At 37.6% G+C, this 23738-nt stretch overlaps 1 protein-coding gene across 1 annotated transcript; it reads right to left on the bottom strand.

Moving 5' to 3' along the window:
• Positions 1-2863: 2863 nt before the first annotated feature.
• ythdf2 (YTH N6-methyladenosine RNA binding protein F2) lies at positions 2864-19231 on the bottom strand. The gene is made up of 6 exons (XM_084393778.1): positions 19055-19231; positions 18866-18890; positions 16613-16692; positions 13839-15461; positions 8412-8474; positions 2864-3872 (listed from the first exon to the last, which is right to left on the bottom strand). The coding sequence occupies exons 1-6, from the start codon at positions 19079-19081 to the stop codon at positions 3849-3851; spliced, it is 1842 nt and encodes a 613-aa protein (XP_084249904.1). The 5' UTR covers positions 19082-19231; the 3' UTR covers positions 2864-3848.
• Positions 19232-23738: the final 4507 nt, after the last annotated feature.

The raw sequence follows: 23738 nt of genomic DNA on the forward strand, positions 1-23738 counted from the left end.
GACAGACTAGACTGCATCTGTCTTAAGCACACACTGCATCAACGGTCTCAGAGACACGTGCCACCCCCTCCCCACCTTTATGTTGTCTGGGGTCCCAAGAGGTTTTGGGGTCCCTGGGGAGAGAGAGGCCGAGGTCAGAGAAGGGCCCCTCAGGCGGCATGATATAGACAGACGGGAGGTTGAGCCATGTGCTGCATCTTATTCCCCCTCATACATAAAACACCCCCAATATCATCCGTGCACAGTCACACACACGTTTGTTTCACTATATTAGTGAGGACATTGCATAGACTTCCTTTGATTTTATATTCGGCTAATTATATTTGTATTGCCTAACCCAACCCTTTACCTCTTTAAACTACAGAACCATGCAAAACATATAAATAAAAACACATTTTGGCCGATTTATAAAACTTTTTAACTAGTGACGACCAGTAAAATGTCCTCACTAGTCGGTTGTCATAATATTTCACTATATAGGTGAGGACATTTGGCCCTCACAAATATAGCCAAACCCACACACACACACACACACACAAAAGTACCAAAATAGAAAGGCTAATATTTCACTATTTAAGTGAGGACATTTGGCCCTCACAAATAAAGCCAAAACTGTGTGCATACACACACACACACACACACACACACACACACACACACACACACACACACACACACACACACACACACACACACACACACACACACACACACACACACACACACACACACACACACACACACACACACACAAAGTACCCAAATAGGCAGGCTAATATTTTAATGCACTAAAGACTCAAACATACACATTAAACCCAAACTGATTCAGATGCACATAAGGCTTCTTGTAAACATTTGTTTTTTGCACTTAAAGAGGCAGAGCTCTACTGCGCTGTCACAAATTAAAAGGTTTAATTGATTGATGGCTGTGACCACACTGACACTGCGGCCTTTGACAAATTACCCAAGCTCAAAACCGTTGGGATAGTTAAATTGTCTCATACTGAGTGTGAAATGTCTCTGGTAATTTAATCTCATAAAACAAAGTGAAAGGTTTGGTGATGTTGCACACTGAAATACAATACAAACCACAAAACCTTCAAAATATGGGCTGATTGTGAGTGTGTATAGGCCAGTGTGATATTCTTTGATTTATGATTGTAAGGTCAGATTAGACAGAAATAAATGCTTATACAGAAACAAACATGCTGTGTCTTTCTTAACATGCATCTGTAATATTAAATGTATCTGTTCTGAGAATGTGAATTCGTTCAGAAACTCTGGGGATTTTTAAAGGGACAGTTCACCCAAAAATGAAAATTCTGTCATCATTTTCACCCTCATATAATGTCAAACCTGTTTTCTTTCTTCTGTTGAACACACACACACACACACACACACACACACACACACACAAATGTTTTGAAGAATGTTAGTTTTGTTTACCCCTGACATTCATCATTGTATAGACAAAAATCTCAAATTTCAAATATATTTCTCAAATTTTTATATTCCACAGAAGAAGAAAAAAAGAAGTGTGAAACAGGTTTGGAACATGAGGGTAAAACAATAAGATTTTTTATTTTTTAACGAACTATGCTTTTAAAGAGTTAAGTGATATAGGTTATGTTTTGTTGAAAGTAGGCCTAGATCTAGTCACAGACTAAGGGAATAAAATAAATACATTCTTTTAAACATCAAATTAACAATTAATGTCATAAGTGCGACTTCTTATTCTTCAATCAAACGGCTCGTTCAGACCAGTTTAGGGATGCACATGAAAAATGAAGTTGTACCGCCCCCTGTTGGACAAGCATGTTCAATTCTACATGGTGCCGCCATTTTAGGATTAACCCGTCTGCCTACTGTGATTTTAGGATACAGATGGACTACTACTACAAATCCCATCATCTTTATCGCTATAAAAGGATACCCAGTGCAACCCATTACAGACATGCAACTTAAATTAGAGTACTCTATTTTCAGAAAATGATTATTCAAGAATTTAGCGATTATTTAAAACATACAAGCTTTGTTTACACACTCGAGGCACAACATCCACGTTCAGGTTGGACGTGTAAACAGCGCCATCGAAAGGCCAATTAAGAATGTGCGTCTATCTAGTAAACAGGTACAGCAATATCGCAGAGAAAACCATACAATCACTCTCGTAATTACATAATGAAAATTAGTACCAAAAAAAAAAAAAAAAAAAAATTCCTAGCCTATTTCTTATTACATCGAGATCATGAGAAAAGCTGGTCAACCCACAGAAAAAACGAAAAACAAAACAAAAAACATTTCAGCTCTTGTGAGAAACCTCATCTCCAAAGCTTTTTCATTGCAAATCAAGCATTTTCTTCTTTGAGACCTGACTCAACCACCAAGTTAAGGAGTTATTGGTGAATTCATTTAAATGTAAAGTTGAAAAGTATGTCCACAATACTTAACCCAACTATTGATTCATTATTAAGGTGGCAAACACTCAAGGTTCGCCATTGCTTCCTGAAAAGAAACACATTGTGTCTGTGACGTGACAATTAAGCAGATGGCCATAGATACAGTGTGCCATTACAAGGTAGCATTACACCAAATTATGATCATACTATCGATTTAATTCTTCAGAAAGTAAACACACTTGAAGTTTTGTGCAGCATCTTTATTCTGACACTGCTAAATGCCAGCAGTTCGACTGACACGAACAAAGTAGAAGAAGGGGTGAAGTGCGCAGGCAGCTAGTGTAGGAGAGGAGTATGGGTGCTGGGTGGAGGGCGGACCAGGCTGTTTGGGACATAGGTTAGTGCATGATGATGTATTTAGTCAATCAAGGGGAAAATGCAACACACAAGTTCTGCCGAGTATACCACATTTATTTTTTTTAATGAACTGATTATGAGAAAGAGAGGGTGCAAGGCCCACCTCAATGCAGACTTAAGAAACTGAAGAGAAAGACGAGAACAAAAAAAAAAAAAAAAAAAAAAAAAAAAAAAAGATGGGAGGAGAGCAGCCCATAGCAACAAATTTCTCTTTAACTTGCAGAAGAAAAGGAGTAAATGGAAAATAAGGTGACAACTCTCAAACACGGCCCCCTTTTGTACACTATAAAACTGATCCAATGAGCAAAAGCCTTAACTCAACAAATTGGCTAGTCCATTTACCGTCCCCTGCCAAACACCCTCTATTACAAAAAAAACAAACAAAAAAACAGGACATTCCTGAACATTCATAGACTTTTTTTTTAATTACACTTTTCCATTTTATAATCTTGGTAAACTTTTTTTTTTTTTCTCAGAAGGTAATGAGACTTGTACTGGACTAGTGGCCAATTAACCAACAATGGAACATCCACTGAGAAGGCGACGATCATTGCACGTCCTGATTGGATGGTTTCAGCTCCGATAACGAGAAGGAGTTAACAGAGAAATGACATAATAGAACACTAGAACTCCGTTTGTTTAAAAAAAAAAGAAGAAAAAGAAAACCCTCAAGATTGTAAGAGAGGAGCAAAGCCATGTGCTTGGACTGTAAAAACAATGAAAACATTTTTTGGGGAGAAAAGAGGCAGCAGAACAAAAATGGGACCAAAAAAAGTGGGAAGTACTGGGTTCACTATTAGAATCCTATAGAATTAAGTTGTAGTCCTATGAATAATCGTGTCATTTTCTTTTACTACAAGTTCAAAGTAAGTCTTTTAGGTCAACAGAAATCAGAGTCTTCATTGAGTTTCTTTTTTTCCTCTTTTTGAATCCTTGGTTAAATCTTCCCCAAAATAATTTCTGAAAATATCTGGTTGTAAGATTGGGGAGAGAAAATAGGGCCTGTCAGTCTTTTGCCCAAAGCGGTGTCTGTTACTTCACACGTCCTTGACGATCCTGGAAGAGAGAATAAACAACTATGAACAATGGATGCTAAGAGGTCACTGACAGCAAATTCTATAAAGATTACATTTGAACTCTTATAGGGCTGGGCATTGACAAATGTCACAATACAATTTTGATTCTCAAGCTTGCTATTCAATTCGATATAGATTAAATGGGGCCTATCAGGTACAGTACATGGCATATTTCCTCCAAAAAAAAAAAAAAACCCTCAATGCTTTAAATTACACACAAGGAAATTTTTATAATAATAAAGTTAATATAATTATACTCATTTAAAAAAAAAAAATATATATATAAACATTTATAAAAAGATGACCGATTTATTCAAACATTTAATACTGAAGAACAGGTTAGGCAAAAATACAATAAGCAATATAGTGCATATATTGAACAAAATGCTCTGAGAGTTCATTTTTCTAGCTCACTATAGAGTTTATAGACATTGGATGGCTTTCTGAGGTAAATAAAATTACCTGACATTGTTTACAAGCAGCTTTATTGATGCCTTTCCATGGTTGAAACACTGAGCAATTACACGCGACATGATGCGGATATCGGTAAATTGTACTCTTTCAACATACCTTCTGATGTTTATTTAATGCTGTAACTAATAGTAAAGTGGAAGAGATTATCCGTTCATGTGCACTTTTTGCTTGAACTGAGGCACTACAGCGGTTTGTCAAGCCACAAACCAAAATGGTAATCTTTTTTTAATTTTGTAACAGTGAAAGTCCCCCTGTGGTGAAAATCAAGCTTTTAATGTTAATATGTCTGTGGTGTTTTTAATATGCTTTAAGAAAAACCATGTGCAAATTCATAAGTCAAAACACCATTGCTTAGTATTTTCTCTTTAAAGCTACAATGAACCAAAAAAAAAAAAAAAAAACACAAAAAAAACAAAAGCGGTTTGAAATCGCTGGTGTTTCTGACGTCACAAACTACCCTGTAACCAATCACGTCAACATGTGATCGTCAAGGAGTGCATTAAAGCCCTGCATTTCAGCCAGAGCCCGACGGGCCCTGACTTTTTTTACGCCCCTAGGGCTGGGCTTCGGGCCAATTTTCACGTCATAAGCCGCTTTCCGACCAAGTAGTTCTAGGAACTTAGTTCTAGGAACTGTCCACTTCTAAACAGTTCTAGGAACTACTCTCCCCCAAACTCGGTTTCGCTGTTTGCGTTCGCACTGGCCAAGTGGCCATAGGAACTGGTAGGAGGGGTAAGGGCATGACGCAACCACGGCGACTTTTATTTTGACGGCGCGACAGACCTTTATTTTGGCGGCGCTGAGAACGCCAGAGCAAACAATGCTCGCATTCTCTGTGTTTATTAGTTAGCGATCTGTCTAACAGTACTTGTTTAATATCTTATTAGATAGAACTGTTATAAAAGTAGACAGTATATGAAAAAAGGTTATTAGCCTATGCCGTGTGGTTGATGTCCAGTGTTGCTAGCTGGGCAGATAAACATAATCATGTTTGACTTGGTCCCCTCAAAGTTGCGTTGGATTTTCTCTTCAGCATGAAGGTTTAGAGACCCATCTATCACTGTTTTCCATGTTTGTATAGTTAGTTTATGGAGTAAATATATAGGCTATAATCTGTGTGTTTACATTCTAGCTGTTTTAAAAATGGCGGATGCTGGTGTTCCGCGTGCGTTCGGTCAATCAGCGTACACTAACGTCACGGGTAGTTCCTGTAGTGCTGGTTTAGACCCTACTCTGAAGTAGGACCCAAATTAGTTCCTACAAATGGAGTTCCTAGAACTAAAATCGTTCCTAGTTCCTGCGGTGCGAACACGCCGACATCCGGGTACTTTAGCCAATAGCTCTAGGAACTGTGAAAAGGTTCCTCCGGTCGGAAAGCGGCTATAGTTCACATGCGGGCCGGGCCTTGGGCCTTTTTTGGGTTATCCTTTTTATATTTTTAGACATTAATTAAAATATGAGAAGTTGACGTCGACGATAGAAAAACAAACATAGAAAGACATTTAATAACCTCATAACTTTCATAATCTTATAATTACACTGACATATGATTGACATGACAGTCTCACGCACGCACACACACAGAAGGTTTCCCATCAGCGCAACCAACGATTCACCTCATGTGCAAATAATGGAGAATATTTAAGATAAAAATCGCAGAGTGATAGAAGAGAGGACTGGGTTAAGATCTTCCACTGTGGATGCTATTCTTTTTCTCCATGATGCTCTGTAAGAGACTGTTCTAACTTTTCGTTTGATTGGACTTTATTTTCGTTTAACTGTTGGAAACTACTGGAAAAAAGAATAGCCATGTTCTGTGGTGCATTTTTGAGGTAAGATAACCTGCAAGTTTGTTTTTGATTTATTTTATTTAATTTGTTTAGATTGGGTATTGCTCATTTCGTTTGCGAGCGCTGTTGCGAGCAGCCTGAGCCTGCCTCAGTATTTCAAAAAAAAAAAATGTACTCACTGTGGTTTAATAAATAAACATCAAACTAACTGTCTGTGTGATATGCTTGAAGTGTTTTATATCTATGGATTTTATTGTAGCCAAGTAAAGTATTAGCGTTGATTTGAGAGGCTAAATTGATCAAACATGTTTTACTCGCTGTTGGCTCAGGCTTGCTTGGTAATTTTTTTTAATATATTTTTTAAATGCTCCAAACATTTGTCTAAATTAACTAAAGAAATGAAAAGAAAAGAAACATAACTAACAAAACGGACATATTTTAATGGCTGCAAATAGGGCAGGCTGCCCTAAAAACAAACAAACAAAAAAAAAAAAACGGGCTCGGGTCGGACTCGGGCTGATAATTCTGATGAGCTGTCGGACACGGGCCGGGCTAGGGCCTGAGCATCTCGGGCCAGGGCCGGGCTCGGGCCTAGATTTGAGGCCCGTGCAGGGCTCTAGAGTGCATCTCCGAGCTGTGTGAGTGGGGGCGGGGCTAACTTGCATATTCATAGAACCACGTTTACTAAATGAGGCAAAGGTGTAGTTACATTCAAGCTATTTTAAGGCATGAAGATTTTTTTTTTTTTTTCAGGAAAAAACTTTTAAATGCGTAATTTTGGTGATCAAAGATGAGTTTTAAGGGATCAAATTGACTACAAGGGGGACTTTAAAAGATTTTAAAAAGCTGAGACAGTTTCATATCAGAAGTAACAAAGCTCAAAACTCATTGCGACTGTTGGATGGTAGGTACGCTACAAAGCTTTATTCATTCATCAACTGAAAATAGGATAGACTAAAAGATTGATTCTAGGGATTCAAGAATCAATATTAGTTCTTCAAAATGTGAATTAATTAACATCGAGAAATCAATATTTTTAATTAAAACAGCCCTACTATTAGAAAAATGACATCAAAAAGTCTAAAAATAGATATGCAAGTAAAATTTATAATTTAAAGTACACTAGAAAAGTTTGGGATCGGTAATTTTTTAAAATGTTTTGAATGCTGTTTTATGTTTTATGCTCATCAATGCTGCATTTATTTAATCAAAAATACTGTAAAAAAAAAAAAAAAAAAAACTATTTTAAAAAGTAATTCATGTGCTGGCAAAGCTGGATTTTCAACATCATTACTCCAGTCTTCAGTGTCCCAGGATCCTTCAGAAATCATTCTAATGTGTGACCCTGGACCACAAAACCAGTCACATGGGTACATGTTTTTAAATTGAGATGTATAAATCTCAAAGCTGAATAAATAAGCTTTCCATTGATGTATGGTTTGTTAGGATGACAATATTTGGCTGAGATACAACTATTTGAAAATCTGGAATCTGAGGGTGCAAATTATTATTATTTTTTACAAATCGAAGCATTGAGAAAAATCGCCTTTAAAGTTCTCCATTCATGTTCGCGATTGTGCTGCATTCACTCACAAAAATAAATGCATATATATATATATATATATATATAAAAAACATTTATTTTAAAATGGTAGGAAATTTACAAAATATCTTCATGGAACATTATCTTTACTTAATATCCTAATAATTTTTATGCCTATGGCATAAAAGAAAAATCTTTCATTTTGACCCATACAATGTATTGTTGGCTATTGCCACAAATTTTTTATTATTATTATTATCATTATTATTATTATTATTATCGTCATCATCATCATCATCATCATCATCAATGTTGACAATAGCTGCATTACTTAATATTTTTTGTGGAAAGTGATAATTTTAGGATTCTTTGAATAGAAATTTTAAAAGAACAGCATTTATCTAAAATAAAATAAAAATCTGACCCTAAATTTAATATGCATGTATATTATATTCACATAACAACGTTATGATACCATTTAACAATGTTGTCAGAGCATATTTTTACTAACAAACTGGCAAGTACAAACTGACAAGCCCAAAAAGACTAGTTTAAGCACATTCAAGTTGACAAACATGTCTAATGGCAGGGCCTGCTGCCAAAACTAACAGATTAAATCTATTACTTACAAGCTCACATAAACTCTAATTTACAAGCATGCTGACAGATAGAGGACAGTGTGAATGAGTGGCGAATCTGCAAGATGCATCACCTGCATTCTGTAGTGGCTCCGACTGGAGTTACTGGAGTACGGGTCACTCCCCTGAACCTCCACCTGCCCAAGAGAGAGAAATAAAGTTTAGTCAAATCCTTTTGTAATGCCAAATAACACCATTCAAATGCAAATTACAGAGAACAACAATATTTGTACACCAGGCCTAATACTGATTAATTTGACAATGACCATTCCTTAATATATCAACCATTTTGGACCAAACTATTTAAATGTCCAGTTTCTCATCACTGGACAAGAATTTACAAAATTAATAAAAATAAATCTCTTGAAATAATGAATGATTCAATGAGAGACATTTAAGTCACTTGTCACCACCTGGTGGTGTAAATATGTAATTGATGCAATAGTTACTTGAAGCGGCATTTTACTTTCAAAATAGTTGAACGATTAATCGTTAAAAGACCGCGATCTCAATTCAAACACCCACGCAATCTCATTCCTTCATGACAACTATTAAATCACACAGAAACATCCAAATCTGCGTTTGCTCTGCCACTCACCCAGAGAAAGCAGTTGTATAGGTATGAAACTGCTCTTGTCTTTTCAAACACACTGTATCATTACTTCTGTTACAAATATTAAAATTATCACAGAAGAACTGGGATAAAAGTTTAGTTAATTTATAAACACTGATGTCTACGGTAGCAATAAAAATGGAGCAATCACCTTTTTGAAAGTAACGTGGCACTTTAAATAATCATATCATTACATTGTTACGCCACTAAGTAGCAACAAGTGACAAATTTGTCACTGAATCATTCATTCAAAAGATTTGTTTAAATACACTGATTCATCCATTAATGAAAGTTATTATATCATCCATTAATGAAATTAATGAGTGCGTCATTGAATCATTTATTCAAACCGATTAAATTTTTTCAAATGAAACATTTTAAATAGCAGCTTAAGAGTATTTGAATAGAGATTGCAATCTTTTAACGACTGCTTGTGCCGCTCTACTGGAGAGTGATGAGTGCAGAAGGACAAACGCTGAAATTGTGCTCTTTTAAGCCCAAAGCATACTTCGTTTTTTACGTGTATGCGAGAGTCTGGAAAATAGTACTTTGTACGCGCGTGTGCAGGTTGCAACTTCGCATTTAATTTATTTTGCATTAATCAGTTGTTCCACAAGGTGGCAACACTTAACTGGGTCATTGTTTCACAGTAGAAGACGAAACTAAGAGACAGAACTACAACAAAATACTGGAGATTGCCACAACAACAGGTGCCTGCATTAACAAGAGTTTGTGTGAGAGGGTTATGATAGTCACAACTTTAGACCCCCCTCATGCTAATTAAATGGAGTAGGCTATACTTTGAAAGGCTACTCGTTTGACTGTATACATAAGCTAGCGTACGCTAGAAAAAAAAAGTAGTATACATCGGGTTTATTCTGATAGTCATTATACACTAAAAATGACAATGAAAATTCTACTTTCTAAGCCAGTGTCAAACAAGTCTATCTATTGTAAGGAGGTGAGGGGGAACCACAATGCTAGCATCTCTTGAAAAAAAAAAAAAAAGACAAAAGTAAAGAAAGATGTAATTGCACATAATATTTCACTTGAGGGTGTTATCTTTATAATGTATTATTTCAGTAAGCAATACTTCACAAAGCAATTACATCTTATTCAAACAGAATAACCGCACTGCTACCAACATTCAGTGAGCTAAACTGGTGATGTCAGCCCACCAATACAAAAAGAACTGTAATAAGAACTCTATTCTGGATCTTTGAGCCATAATTCATGTCATGCATATAACCTCGGTAAAGAAATGAATTCTCTAAAAATGACCTGATGCAACAGCACCACACACACACACACACACGTGGCAGAAAAAGCATAAGTGTAAACATCATATGAAAGAGAACAATGGATATCTGGGCTTATATTTGTTTTAACAATTACGAGCTGTCAGGTAACTCTATAAATGCTGGTCAGTGGTCACCACAATAAACTAACACCAAGCCAAAAATATACTATATTAAACACAGACACAGCAAAGTAAAAGCATAAATCAATGAATTATTCAATAAAACACAGAATAAAAGTGATCACACCCATATATTACGTTAGTCTTCATGTACCATTTTAAACATGGTCTCACACGGTTTAAAAAAAAAAAAAAAAAAAAAACGGGTGGCAAAAAAAAAAAAAAAAAAAAGTTTGTCAAGTACTTTGTTCTCTTGCAGTGATGCACAGTAATTGCAAGAGATGTGCTACCTGTGGTTGGGAGTTTTTAAGGTGGGCTTAACCAAAAGTTTGTCATCTGACATACTAACATTCTGGTCAAACAAAAGGGGTTATAGGGATTCAATCTGGTAAACGTTGTCCCACTAACAAGAAACTCAGCTGAGAGAAAAATTTAGATTAAAAAAAATATATAAAAAAATAAAAGATTTCATTCTAAAGATGTAAACTGCATGAGCTCCACAGCATGAGTTCAAAGAGACAGTTCACCCCAAAATTAATTTCAAACCTGCATGACTATCTTCTGCAAAACAGAATATTTAAACTATGTCCATACAATGATTGAACCTCAACCTTTGATTGCACGGACAAAACTGTTGAGCAGAAATTCATCCAGGTTTGGAATGACAGTGATGCATAGATCATTTCTTTCTTTTTTACAAGCAAATAGGCTAGGCTGATTTTCATTAAGCAAATTTGTTCGTTTTTTATTTGCTCTATTACAGTCCAAACTGACCTTTAAATTTCAAAACTAGAAAGGTCTGACTTTAGATCTGTTAAATAATGCTACATAAGACAACTTCACAAAACAAAAACAGCAGACAGACTGTAAATGCAAATTCACTTTCAAACAGTAGGTGGTGCTTACATACCAGTAGCAATATAGCATTTCCTTGGTTACCGCTTATAAACAGGCATTATGGGAGGCAAGAGGAAAAGAAAATGCTATCAAGACTTTTCTGGACAGTCAGTTCTCTTTAGAGATACATTCATATGAACACCCAATATTTATCTTTTATATATATATATATATATTTATATATATATATATATTTATATATATATATATATATATATATATATATATATATATAATTTTTTTTTTTTTTTTTTCTAATATTTTGCGTATCGCAAACAGTGAGCTTGTTCCCTTTTACTGACTACAAATGATGGGAGGGAAACAATTGTTTTATGTATACTTATAATTAGAGGTCGTCCGATAGTGGATTTTACTGATACCGATAACTAGGTTTGAACGTACATGCCGATAACAGATTATTCAATCGATATTTTTTAAATGGAAACTGGATTAAAAAACAAACGTAACAAGTAAAACAGTGCTGAACTGAAATGTGCTAAATGAAAAAAATATAAATATGAATATTAAAATGAGAAGTTCTACATAAATATCATTTAAACATTAATATATTTACAGGTCAAATATGTGTTTCTTTAGCTATAACCTAGAAACATGTAAATTTCATTGGTAACACTTTGCAAGTCCCATTTGTTAACAAGGGTGTATTAGCTAGCTTTCATGAACTAGCCTATATGCATTATGCAATATAATTTTTTTACTGCATGTATTAATATTTGAGCAATACAATTGTACCTTGATCATTCATGTTAGTTCATAGTACATTAAGGTAATAACAGAAAATAAAAATAAAAACTGTTTTGAAATGAACAAACTAACAATGAATAATACTTAAACATTTATTAACCTAAGTTAATGCTAAAAATGCAATCTGATTGTAAAGTGTTACCATTCCATATAAATCCAAAGAGTCATGCTTAAAGATGACCATCTTTAAATATCTAAAAAGGCCAGAGCATTAAAATTACATAAATGTAGGCCTATATTAAATGTATAGTCTCTCACTTTATTTGCTTCTATTTTAGAACACTTGATGATCTAATCAAAATAACAATATGTATTGTAGCGATACAAAAAGAACTGAAATCTAACGCGTTTCTGATTTGTTTATGTTTCTGTCGGCAGCTAATGAATGCATATAAGTGACCAGCTGGATATAAATTAATGCAAACAGATGGTAACAATTGCAACATAAAACATTTGGGTCAGGTTTGCGTGTTTTTGTCACATTGCTTTAATCGCTTGAGGTAGCCACTACTAATGTTAGTCCTATCAGCCTCGACGGCAAACATGTTCTTTCTCTGCTAATGCAACATTAGTCAACAAATGAATTACTTTATAATATGGCAATATGGACTGTAGTGTTCTGTATTCATACCGTTTCGAAGTCGATGTTTTAAATGCGCATCTGAAGTGTCAGCGCTCTCCGTGAAGCATGTGCTCTCTGAGCAGCCTCACATGTTAAAGGTGAACTAAGTAACTTTTTTACCTTAACTGAACAGCTTCGGAGTCATTGGAATGGTTATATTACTTATTTCGGGTTGAATGGTGGTCGTTTTGCACCCCCCTGGTGCCCGTGAGCGGAAAACCCGCACTTGCAACTTTGAGCCGGCGGGTCGCCGGCCGCCGCGTCAGGAAGTATCACGTGATATCAGGTCTCGCGATGTAAACAATTGCTTTACGGCCAAAAGAAATCTTCTAAAATGCTGTCATTATTGCGCTCCCTCACGCTGTTCGAACCCGAATGAAGACGACGTTTTAAAGAATGTCCCATCTGCTTTGATGTCGTTGATCTACTAGCCTCTGGTGTCTGAGAATCGCCAACGAGTTTTTACAACAGTGTTGTTAAATATCTATTCCGAAGCTGTGGGGGGAGCTCTAGAGAGAAACCTGCGAGCAAAAAGCGAGAATACAGCGAAGAAATCCCGAAACTACTGAGCCCCGCTTTAACGTAAACAACTCAGCCAGTGATCATTTTTATTTTGCCTCTAGAGGCCACTCTCGCTCTGTATAATGCCAGCAGTCTCTTCTCAGTGCTCTCGTACTGTGTAATGACCGCAAACTCTTCTCAGCCGTTCCAGCAACGGACGCAACCCGGAAAAAAATTAAATATCGGTGTGGATTTTTGCCGATAACGATAGCTCCACCAATCAACTATTGGTACCAATATATCGGCAAAACCGATGAAGTCGACCTCTACTTATAATCTAGCTCTTTGTTGTTTAGTTATTTGTGCATCAAACCACAAATCTGCATTTCAATTACCTGTAGCAACATGCCACATTTGAGGTTGCATTTTCAAGACATTAAAAGTGTTGTAAATGGGTATGTGACAGAGGAAACCATCTTAATCTTCTTCTGAATTGGATAAAAGAAACAAACTCCATTTCTAAGAGCATAAAGGTATGATTTTAGATGGAAAATATCAAAAGGACAAAATTGACATGTAACATTTTGAAATCGACATCAGCAAAAGAACTTTGTGAAGAACTGTAAAAAAAATAATAATAATCAGCTTTATATTCCTGATGGAGCAAGGCCATGGCAGGTTACCTTTTTCACACTTTCCTCCTCTTCCTGACGTTTCTCGTAGTGTGAGAAGTCGTCAAAAATGGAGGTGGTGTGCTTGTAACTTGCGATGATCTTCAACACTTGACGCGCCTTGTCCAGCGGAACCTCCTGTGTGTCACGGGAGTTGGTCACCGGCTTATTCTCATTGTTTTCCAGACGAATGTGCCTCAGTTGACTGTTGGGAACGTCCTTCACAAAGATCCAACGCACATCGAAACGGCCCTTCCACTTGTCCTGCGACCACACACCTGCACAAGTGTTGTAGTCCACGGGCGATCGCATCTCAGCCACGCCACAGAAGTGCCCGCTGCCGTTCACGCTGAAGAGCAGGTAGAGAGGCCCTTTGTTGGCCAGCGAACGGTACGCAGCATCCAGGCGCTTATTCCCGTGTTCTGTGCTGCACCAGATATTGTACTTAATGGAGCGATGGATGTCGTCCTCAGAGTAGCTCTTGATGATGAAGACACGACCGTGCTTAGGGTTCCAGTCAAAGTCCTTGGGATTGTAGTTGTTCACCATGCGCAGTTTCTCCAGAACTGGGTGGGGCTCTGCTGGCACAGCAACGCCACCCATTCCTGAATTTGGAGGGGATTGGCCAGGTCCGCCTGCTGGGTCCCCAAAGCCGTTAGCACGGTTACGTGGAGGCACCCAGCGGGCTGGCTGGGAGGGTTGGGGAGCGGGAGGGCCCTGGGATAGTGGAGGTGGGACAGCACCCGGCTGGCCACCTGGAGGAAGAGGGTGCTGACCGAGTTGACCAGTAGGAGGCCCTAGCTGTCCATTGCTGAGGGGCAGCTGCGGCACCCCGCCAGCAGTAGCACCCGGTTGAGGAGACGATTGATTGGGCGGCTGTCCATTAGTGGGCAGGGAAGTCTGTTGTGGGGCTGCTGGTTTAGGCATAGTCCCCTTGTTGTCCCAAGTCCCAATATCCATGTTATGTTTGATTGGAGGTGGCGGCAGATTTGTCCCGCCAAGTCCCCCCTTGGTTTTCAGCTTAGGCTGTGGTTTGGCAGGCTTGCTGGCAATGTCCGCCCAAGATGCAGCTTTTGCAGGAGCCATGGAGGCGGGTGGCATGGTAGGAGCTGCAGACACCTGACTCAGTGGCCCTCCAGGAAGTCCAGAACCAACAACTTTGGGTGCCATGTCCCCAGCCCCAATTTTAAGCCCCGCCATGCCCTGATCCAAGCTATTCATTCCCACAGCCTTGTTGAGCGGCTCGTTCGCTGCAAAGGGAGACTGTCCGTCGATCATTGCGCCTCCTAGTGTACTAGGAGCATAGGCGTAACTGCTGCTGTAACCTGAGCTCTGTGTGGACTGTCCCTGAGAGCTGCTGTTCCCCCAGGCAGGGAAGTCAATCCCACTGGGGAAGAAGTTGAAGCCATGCTGTCCCAGGAAAGGGTTGCTCCCCAGTGCCCCAGACTGGCCAAACATGGCATCTGGGAGAAAGTGGTGCTCCCCATTGCTAAGCTGTCCATAAGAGGCCAGGTAAGGCATCGGGGGATCACCGCCTGTAGACCATGCCGCTTCATTCAGAGAATAGGTGAAGCCTATTGAGGGGCTGTAGTAACTTGGCATGTAGGAGTCGGACATGGCCGTATAGGCATTGCTCTGTAAAACAAGGAAAATATATGAGCTTCATATTGATCAACATCAGATGCACAGTTTGAAAATACAAACAAGTATGATAAAATAAAGTTTTTAATTGTCATATTTCACAATTTTAACGTTTTTACTGTATTTTTAAATCATAAATGCAGACTTAGCAAGCACAAGAAACTTTTCAATTTTTTTTTTATTCTTACATCCCCAAATTGATTTGCATATACACTACTATCATTTAATTCTTGCAATATCAACAAAAAATAATCTGGTACACAACTACATAAAATGTACCTAGCTGACAAAAAAAAAAAAGAAAAAAGAATAAGAGTTTAGCTTTGCTATAAAAATGCATGTGAATGATAAAAAAAAAAAAGGGCCCTTGGGTCATCAGGCCATCTTTATCGTTGAACTCTGCTAACCATAACATAAAACTGTACTAACATCTGTACTAAAACATCTTCCTGAAAATGTTGAGCTTTGAGAATATCATTTAGGACTGGTCAAGGACCGAGACCCCCTCCAGGCACACAGCCTGCTCATATTTTCAACACTAGCAATCAGCTTTGTTAGAGCAACAGTGGCACAGATTCCCTACAAAAGATCCCAGCATTCCTTTGACAGAGAATACTAGACCCTTTATTCATTTGTGTCCCATTTTTCTGAGGAGACATCCATTGCCAGAAAACCCACTATTTCAGCATACATTAGTGCAAGGATTGATAAATTGGGGAATTTTTCATTTGAAAGTAATTCTATTATAGAATGTCTGGAACCTCTAGACAGGAACTAACATAATACTTGATAATTATTTCATTCCTTAATCACCTTTCATCACTTCATGGTAAACAGCTGTACTGCATTTTGCACAATTTCCTATGACTCGTCAATGTGCACTAAGATTTAGGCTGCAAACTAAATATCTGCCTATGTAAATAATATGATGTATGACTTGTCAACACACCTCTTTAACCAACACTCGTACAGTCTTTGGCCGTAGTGTAGAGTGCCATGGTGACACCCCAATAAAAAAAACAAAGCATAGAGACCAGGATGCAATTACAGGCCATAACGATTCCTCAAGAGAATAGGCAGCAAAAACAATAGCCCTGCTCTTTGTCACTATGGGTTCTTTTGTTTAGCTCTGAAACAAGACCTACCTGTCTGGGCTGAGCGTTCAGGTAAGGCTCGAACTCATCATCGTTCAAAGTATCCTTTTGGGTAACAGCTCCGTTTTGCACTGGAAAGCAAAAGATACAGAAAGTTAGAGCATCCACAATTTTTCTTTTTTTACAGCAGCCTAATGAAAAGGACACAAGTATAAGCCAAAACAAGGAGAGGAAGGAGATTCTATCTTGGAACTTGTGTGCTTCCCAAGGAACAAAATTAATACAGTAAATACAGTTTGTATTTACAAGCTGTGAAGTCAATTACAAAATCAGGTGCGTTCAAATCACTTTGGTCAGAGCGAAATGACAAAGTACCTTTTCCACAAAAAAAGCAAGCCTTTCTAACATTACTTGTACAAAATGATGAATACAATGCACATCAGGTGTGGTTTTGCATTTTTGTTTATATTCAATTTTTAAATGTGCTATAAACTGAATTTATATATATATATATATATATATATATATATATATATATATATATATATATATATACTAAAGTAATGTACAATAATTTTGTACAGGGAACTTAGCTAGTTTTATTCTAAATGCACAAAAATAAAACATTTCAGCAGATTTACCATCAGCTACATCCATTGTCTAGGTTTTCTCACTGATGCCCCCTGCCCAACTCTTATTATGCCCACTCAATTACAACTTTGAGGTGGCGTTAATGTATAAAAGTTGAATGCACCACCAGATCGATGCATCTGCTGCTGAACTCAACATGTGGATTCATCACACCAACTGTCAAACTCAAAAGAAATAGCTAGAATAAAAAAGTATTACCTCATTTTTAACAAAAAGGACAATCTGACAATATCTCTTTACAGTCAGAGACACAAATCAAAGACAGATCCTCATCAAATGCAAATATCAGAAAACTTCATTTTACTATACTGTCAGAAAGATCAAATGCAGGTGATTATTCATCAGGGCCAAATTGATATTTCAACATCAGAAACCGGCCAGCGATCTAATCTTAATACTAGTTTATTATGTCTGTATAACAGTTAGGGATGCATGATATATCAGCCACCATATCGGTATTAGCGATGTGTGTTCGTTTTTAATTTTATTGTTATCATCCCGATAAGAAAATGTTCCCAATATATTAAAGCAGATAAATAAGGTATAATTTCCTTCAGCTGAGACTCTTCAGATACGCACTGTTCGCCATGATGTTTTTTTAATTGCTTGAAATATGATTGGAATCACTTCAAAAAGGAAAAAACAGTTAAGTGCAACATGTGCAGCGCAAGTGTCATATAGGCTACATAAAATTATAATGATAACATTATAATTGTGTGCTTGGGACATGGCTTTTAATGGTGAGACTTGTTTTTGTAATCAGGTTCTCAAATTATATAAAAATTTGGATTTAGACCTACCGGTCAATATATTGGTTATCGGTGTCAGCCAAAATAGTATTCATATCGGTGCATTCAACAGTGTAGTAGTCTTAATTGTCATTTATATCTTGCTGAAAATGTATAGCACTTTACTTTATGTCTAGAGCATTTAACTTCAGTATATAGCATGTACTTTATTAAGATCATTCTGGCTATGTTTAGGTATTTCCTCATCTTTTGTCAATGTGTCTGTTGGCAGAGTATACTTTTTTTTCTAATACTGTATGCAAAACATCCTCAGTACTTTTTTTACATTGAAAATGGACTAAAATAAAAGATTAAAAGCTCTCACATCATATCCACGTGGTCATGTGCTCTAATTCAACACGTAAGTTAACTGGATTGTGAAAGGTTGATACACTTCGTGTGGTGCTGAAAATCCCCTTAACAGGTTCCTCCCGCCAGCATGTTTAAACCCCCGCCACTTAGCCACTGTCAGATGCTGATCTAAGAGTATGTGGGACACTTACACCACCACATTTGAAGTAAACACCTAAAAACTGTGTTCAAGCTGAGTGTATGTGGGAGTTCAGGTGCTTGAGTGTGTGTCACGCGTTCAGCTGCACTCGGCCTCACTCACTATTCGCCTGTGCTAGGCGGCTAACTAGCGTGGGCTCTAAACACAAGCTCTTGTCAGTTCCGTGAGACTAAAACCAACCAGATCCTCTACTATAAGACCTACTTCTCTTCTAATCCCACGTGCGATTGTTTTAAGCAGGTTTAGCCGCTTGATTTAATAGCGGAGTTGGTATGAACACACGGCCTGCTAACAGCAGCACCAACACGAGACTCTTTTTACAGCGCAAAAACGGAATGCCAGCACTTCACCTACCTTTGTTTGCTTGGCCTTTCGGTCTCTGGATTGGGTCCAGGTGATTCATGAAGGAGTGAGTTTTGAGAGGAAAGAGGGAGAATAAATGAAGGTTTATATGAAGCTCAGGCCTGAACTCGCGCTGCGAGAGAGAAAAAAACCCGCCTCGACGCCACTTCTGCTCAATGTTCACAAAGTGCCTCTGTTTACCTGCTCCAGAAGGCTGCTGGCTGACATTTCTCTCTCCCCGGAGCCTGTGTGTTATACTGCGCGTTTGTTTGCGGGTTAAAGTCAACGGGAAATGCGTGTGTTTTTAGAGTCTTTGCGCCCGTCTCTCTCGCTCGCTCTCTCTCTCTCTCGCTACAGCTGCAGATCAGACACACAATGGCGGGCTGCAGTTCCTCCACACTTTAACATGGCCGAGCGGCCGCCGCACATTCATCCACGGCAGGACAGCGCCGCTACACGGCGGGGAGGAGGAGGTTGTGTATGTCCGTGATGGGGAAATCTTCTTTTGATATTTACATAGGCTACTTTAATAAATATGTGCTTTAGGTTGTAGTGCCCGTTCCTCACAACAGTGGTATGCGTAAAGGTCTTATTCCTGTTACAGAGTATGATAGGCTACGATTTGTTAAAAGAGTATTTATAGGCCTATGTGAATAGGCTATTAGAACATAGAGAGGGCCGGTTTGATAGAGAGGCATTAGTTCAATTAGGACATTTAAGTAGCTTTTATAAACGCATTTGTTTATAAAAACATTACTGATGTGCATCTTGAGACAAAACAATGGCACTAACATATTGTGTCATCAATACAAGTTCAGTTAAAACAGCTCCAACGTGCATTTTAGTCTGGGACTAAGTCTGTGAAACCAGGGAAGAATATTTGAAATTTTAATCTAGAAATTTAGACAATGTAGAAGAACTGTAAATCAAAATGGAGAGTAAAATAGGCTATATAAAATAATTGTTTCAAATAATTACCTACAATCATTTTTTAACAATTAAGTTCTTGACTATAAATTTATTTATACAATTCACAGGCCCCATAAGTAGGCCTACACATTTCAGCCGTCTATCCTGACAAATTTGTATTATTTTCGTTCCATCTTAGATCCATATCAGGATAAGTCGTATAGGCTACGCAACGACTTATCCTGAAAAATGGAATGAATAGGCTATAGTTCGTTTGTCTCAGTCTAAAACATGCATCCTGGAATTACAGAACTTAGGCTATCAGGAAGACACGAACATTTTAAAAGTGAAAATATCTAAATTAACTTTAAGTGGATAGGCTGCTCTTATTTAAGCTCCCACTGCGCAATTAGTTCTAATGAAAGAACTACCAGCATGTGTTTTTATGGAAGCTTGTTTCCGCAACAGAATAGGCATTACAACAATATAAAAGTGTAGGCTAATTGCTTTTTCCCTCAGAATTGTTAGTTTAGGCTATATCATGCAATTCTGAGGGGGGAAAAGTCAGAATTGCGAGATAAAAAGTCGTTTTTTATTTAGTTAGTTTTTTATTCTGTGGCGTAGCTAAATAAGCTTCCATTAAAACACATGCAATTAGTTCTTAGTCAGAATTGCGAAATCTAAACTCGCAGTTGCAAGAAAAAAGTTATAATTGTGAGATAAAAAGTTGCAATTATATATAGCCTATATCTTTTTATTCCGTTGCGGAAACAAGCTTTCATAGTCTTTGGCGGTTGAAGGTAATTAACAACAACAACAAAAATCAATACAATCTGCTATCGTTTGTGTTGATATAATAAGTTTACATTGTAGTCCTATTTGTGTGCTAGTGTTCTATGATAAACTATGATAAGCACTATGAAAGCCACAATAATAATATTCTGCACCGACACCTGTAGGCCAGCAGATGTCCTCATTATTATGCAGCACATTCATTTGAATCAGTAGGCTACATTGTCCAATACAAAGCCAATTCTCAATGCAGACGTGGAACAAACGTAGGCTACTTCAATAGGCCTGCATACTGCTTTATGTTTTCTTTTCAAGGGCGATGCACTTCATTACACTTTTAACCGAAAAATAGGATAGGCTACGTTTTTTTTTTTTACTATTAACATGGGAGATATAGGCCTATGCTATTTGATGGTGTCAAGTTTGAACAGGGGAAGGGTGGCAAGCAGCGGTAGAAGGCAGTGCAAACTAAATAAATAAGAATAGTGCAATCAGTAGTAGTACACTGTACAGTCTTAAAATAAAGGAACTTTATTTCTCGTTTCTCAACACTATCACCATGAAATCACAGGTCTCACATGATGAGCTCACAGTATGAGTGCACAATAACAGATTTTCTTCTTATAAGAACGTTCTCCAAACATACAACTGACTTCCAGCCACAGCATTAGATGAAATAAAATACATTAAATCTCTGAAGATCTCAGCAGAGGAGGATTCAACAACTCCACAAACAGCATTGCCAGCTTCACTTACTAACCAGATTGACTTTATTTCTGTCAGATGTCTACAGAAGTTGTTATTGAGTTTTAATAGAGATTTAAATGTTTATGTTTTATAATTTCGTTTGACATTACCATCATGGAGATCAGTGTTTGCTTTAGTTGGACTCTTGACCCCATTATATTTTCTCTGACTGCAATAACTGTGTCTGTAATACACATTTATGGCAGGAAAAAACAAAGGTGAATGCATCCGGGTTATGATGGGTTGTTGTTGATGTGCAGTCTTTGTGAGGTGTTAATCATTTTATTTTTAAATTTATAGTATCCATGTGATTATAATATCCATAGTCATTTATGAAGGATTCTGAATGTATGATAAGACACAATCATTTGAACAACATGTCATTAAGACACAAAGAGACATCAGAGGACAGCGTATGAATCTCAACAATGGTGACGATCAAAAGCTTCATGCTGCAATGCATATTGTCTTTGTGTGCACTTTGACCTCACATTGTGACCATAGTATGAGCACACAGTGAGGGCGTGGTGAGGTTACACTTTTAGCTCACTGTGACCTCACATTGTGACCACAGTATGAGCACACAGTGAGGGCGTGGTGAGGTTACACTTTTAGCTCACTGTGACCTCACATTGTGACCATGTCACGAGTATCCTGTGAGCTCATGGTGAGATCACTGTGAGATCAAATTGGGTGGCCCACCATGGCCCTAACCTATAACAAAATTGGTTGCTGCCGAATAGGCTGCTGTTGAGAGACGCACAGACTCAGGTAATTCACACACGCTTAAGCAATCTATCAATCTCTCTCTCCAATAACTGCATTAGTCTGCATATCAATGGCTCAAGCCTCCATTACAGCTCTAAAAGTTATTTTATTTTTATTTTTTTGGTAACCGTAGAATAAGTGGAATAGTTGACTCTAGTTTGTTGAAATATTAGAAAAATAATGCACACCCAAGGTGTATTTTTCTAATAATTTAAAGGGGCCATCCTCAATTATTTCTTACTTATAAAACCGAGTTTGTTCAGGTTGTTTTCATTTTTGTTCTTTGAACCATTTAAATTTCTGCCTCAAACAAATATAAAAGAACATTATTTTCCATAAATTTATAATGGTAGTTGACATGTGAGAATGAGATTAACTTTAAAACATTAAAGAAATATGAATCATTGAATCTAAAATTACAAAATTGTCACAAAATCTGTTAAAAGAAAAATTAAAATAGTATTAAAATTTAGCAACAACAGCAAAAAAACTCTCAACGTTTCAAACTCTCAAAAAAAAAAAAAAAAAAAAAACGTCTGGGATTTGCAATATATAACAGGAACAGAATCCTCTGGCCCACCAGGAATATCACTTGGCCTATGCACTTGCAGCTCAAAGCTGACACACACACACACACACACACACACACACACACACACACACACACACACACACACACACACACACACACACACACATGCACACACACACAAATTAACATGTTAAAACCTGCAAAGAGGGACATGAATGACACGAACGACCAATTAAGATGGTGGCTTGACCATTTACTGAATGTGTATTGATCCAATTTGTGAGCCTCAGACTGTCAAAACAACTCATTAGTAGCTTTATCTCACTTTGTAATTTATTTAGAGATGTGAGACCTGTGTTCTAAAAACCTTTCAAGCTTCGGGCTTGCCTGTTATTTGGTCAGCGTCACATCTTAAGGTTATTCTGATGGAAAAAGGGCTTGTGGTCAAGTGAATTCTTAAAGGGATACTCCACTTTTTTTGGAAATAGGCTCATTTTACAACTCCCCCAGAGTTAAACAGTTGAGTTTTACCGTTTTCGAATCCATTCAGCCGATCTCCGGGTCTGGCGGTACCACTTTTAGCATAGCTTAGCATAGATCATTGAATCGGAAAGGACTATTAGCATCTCTCTCCAAAAAATGACCAAAGAGTTTCGATATTTTTCCTATTTAAAACTTGATTCTTCTGTAGTTACATCGTGTACTAAGACCGACGGAAAATGTAAAGTTGCGATTTTCTAGGCTGATATGGCTAGGAACTATACTCTCATTCCTGCGTAATAATCAAGAAACTTTGCTGCCGTACCATGGGTGCAGCAGGCGTAATGATATGACGCAGCGCCTGAAAATAGGTCTAATAGGTTAGACAAACTTAGTCCCGGTCACGTTGGAAGTTACCGAGCTGGGGACTATTTTCAGGCGCTGCGTCATATCATTACGCCTGCTGGACTCATGGTACAGCAGCAAAGTTTCTTGATTATTACGCAGGAATGAGAGTATAGTTCCTAGAAATATTCCTAGAGATATTTCCAGCCTAGAAAATCGCAACTTTACATTTTCCGTCGGTCTTAGTACACGATGTAACAGAATCAAGTTTTAAATAGGAAAAATATCAAAACTCTTTGGTCATTTTTTGGA

The sequence above is a fragment of the Rutilus rutilus genome (genome assembly GCF_951802725.1).
Source record: "Rutilus rutilus genome assembly, chromosome: 21".
NCBI classification, from domain to species: domain Eukaryota; kingdom Metazoa; phylum Chordata; class Actinopteri; order Cypriniformes; family Leuciscidae; genus Rutilus; species Rutilus rutilus.

What these genes read in the sequence shown, in the direction of transcription:
- ythdf2 (XM_084393778.1), bottom strand. Translation starts at nt 19,081, where the DNA reads ATGTCAGCCAGCAGCCTTCTGGAGCAG. An exon ending in CCAGCAGCCTTCTGGAGCAG is followed by an intron (nt 18,891 to 19,054) that starts GTAAACAGAGGC and finishes GACCCAATCCAG; the next exon opens with AGACCGAAAGGCCAAGCAAA. An exon ending in AGGAGGAAAGTGTGAAAAAG is followed by an intron (nt 8,475 to 13,838) that starts GTAACCTGCCAT and finishes TCTCTTGGGCAG; the next exon opens with GTGGAGGTTCAGGGGAGTGA.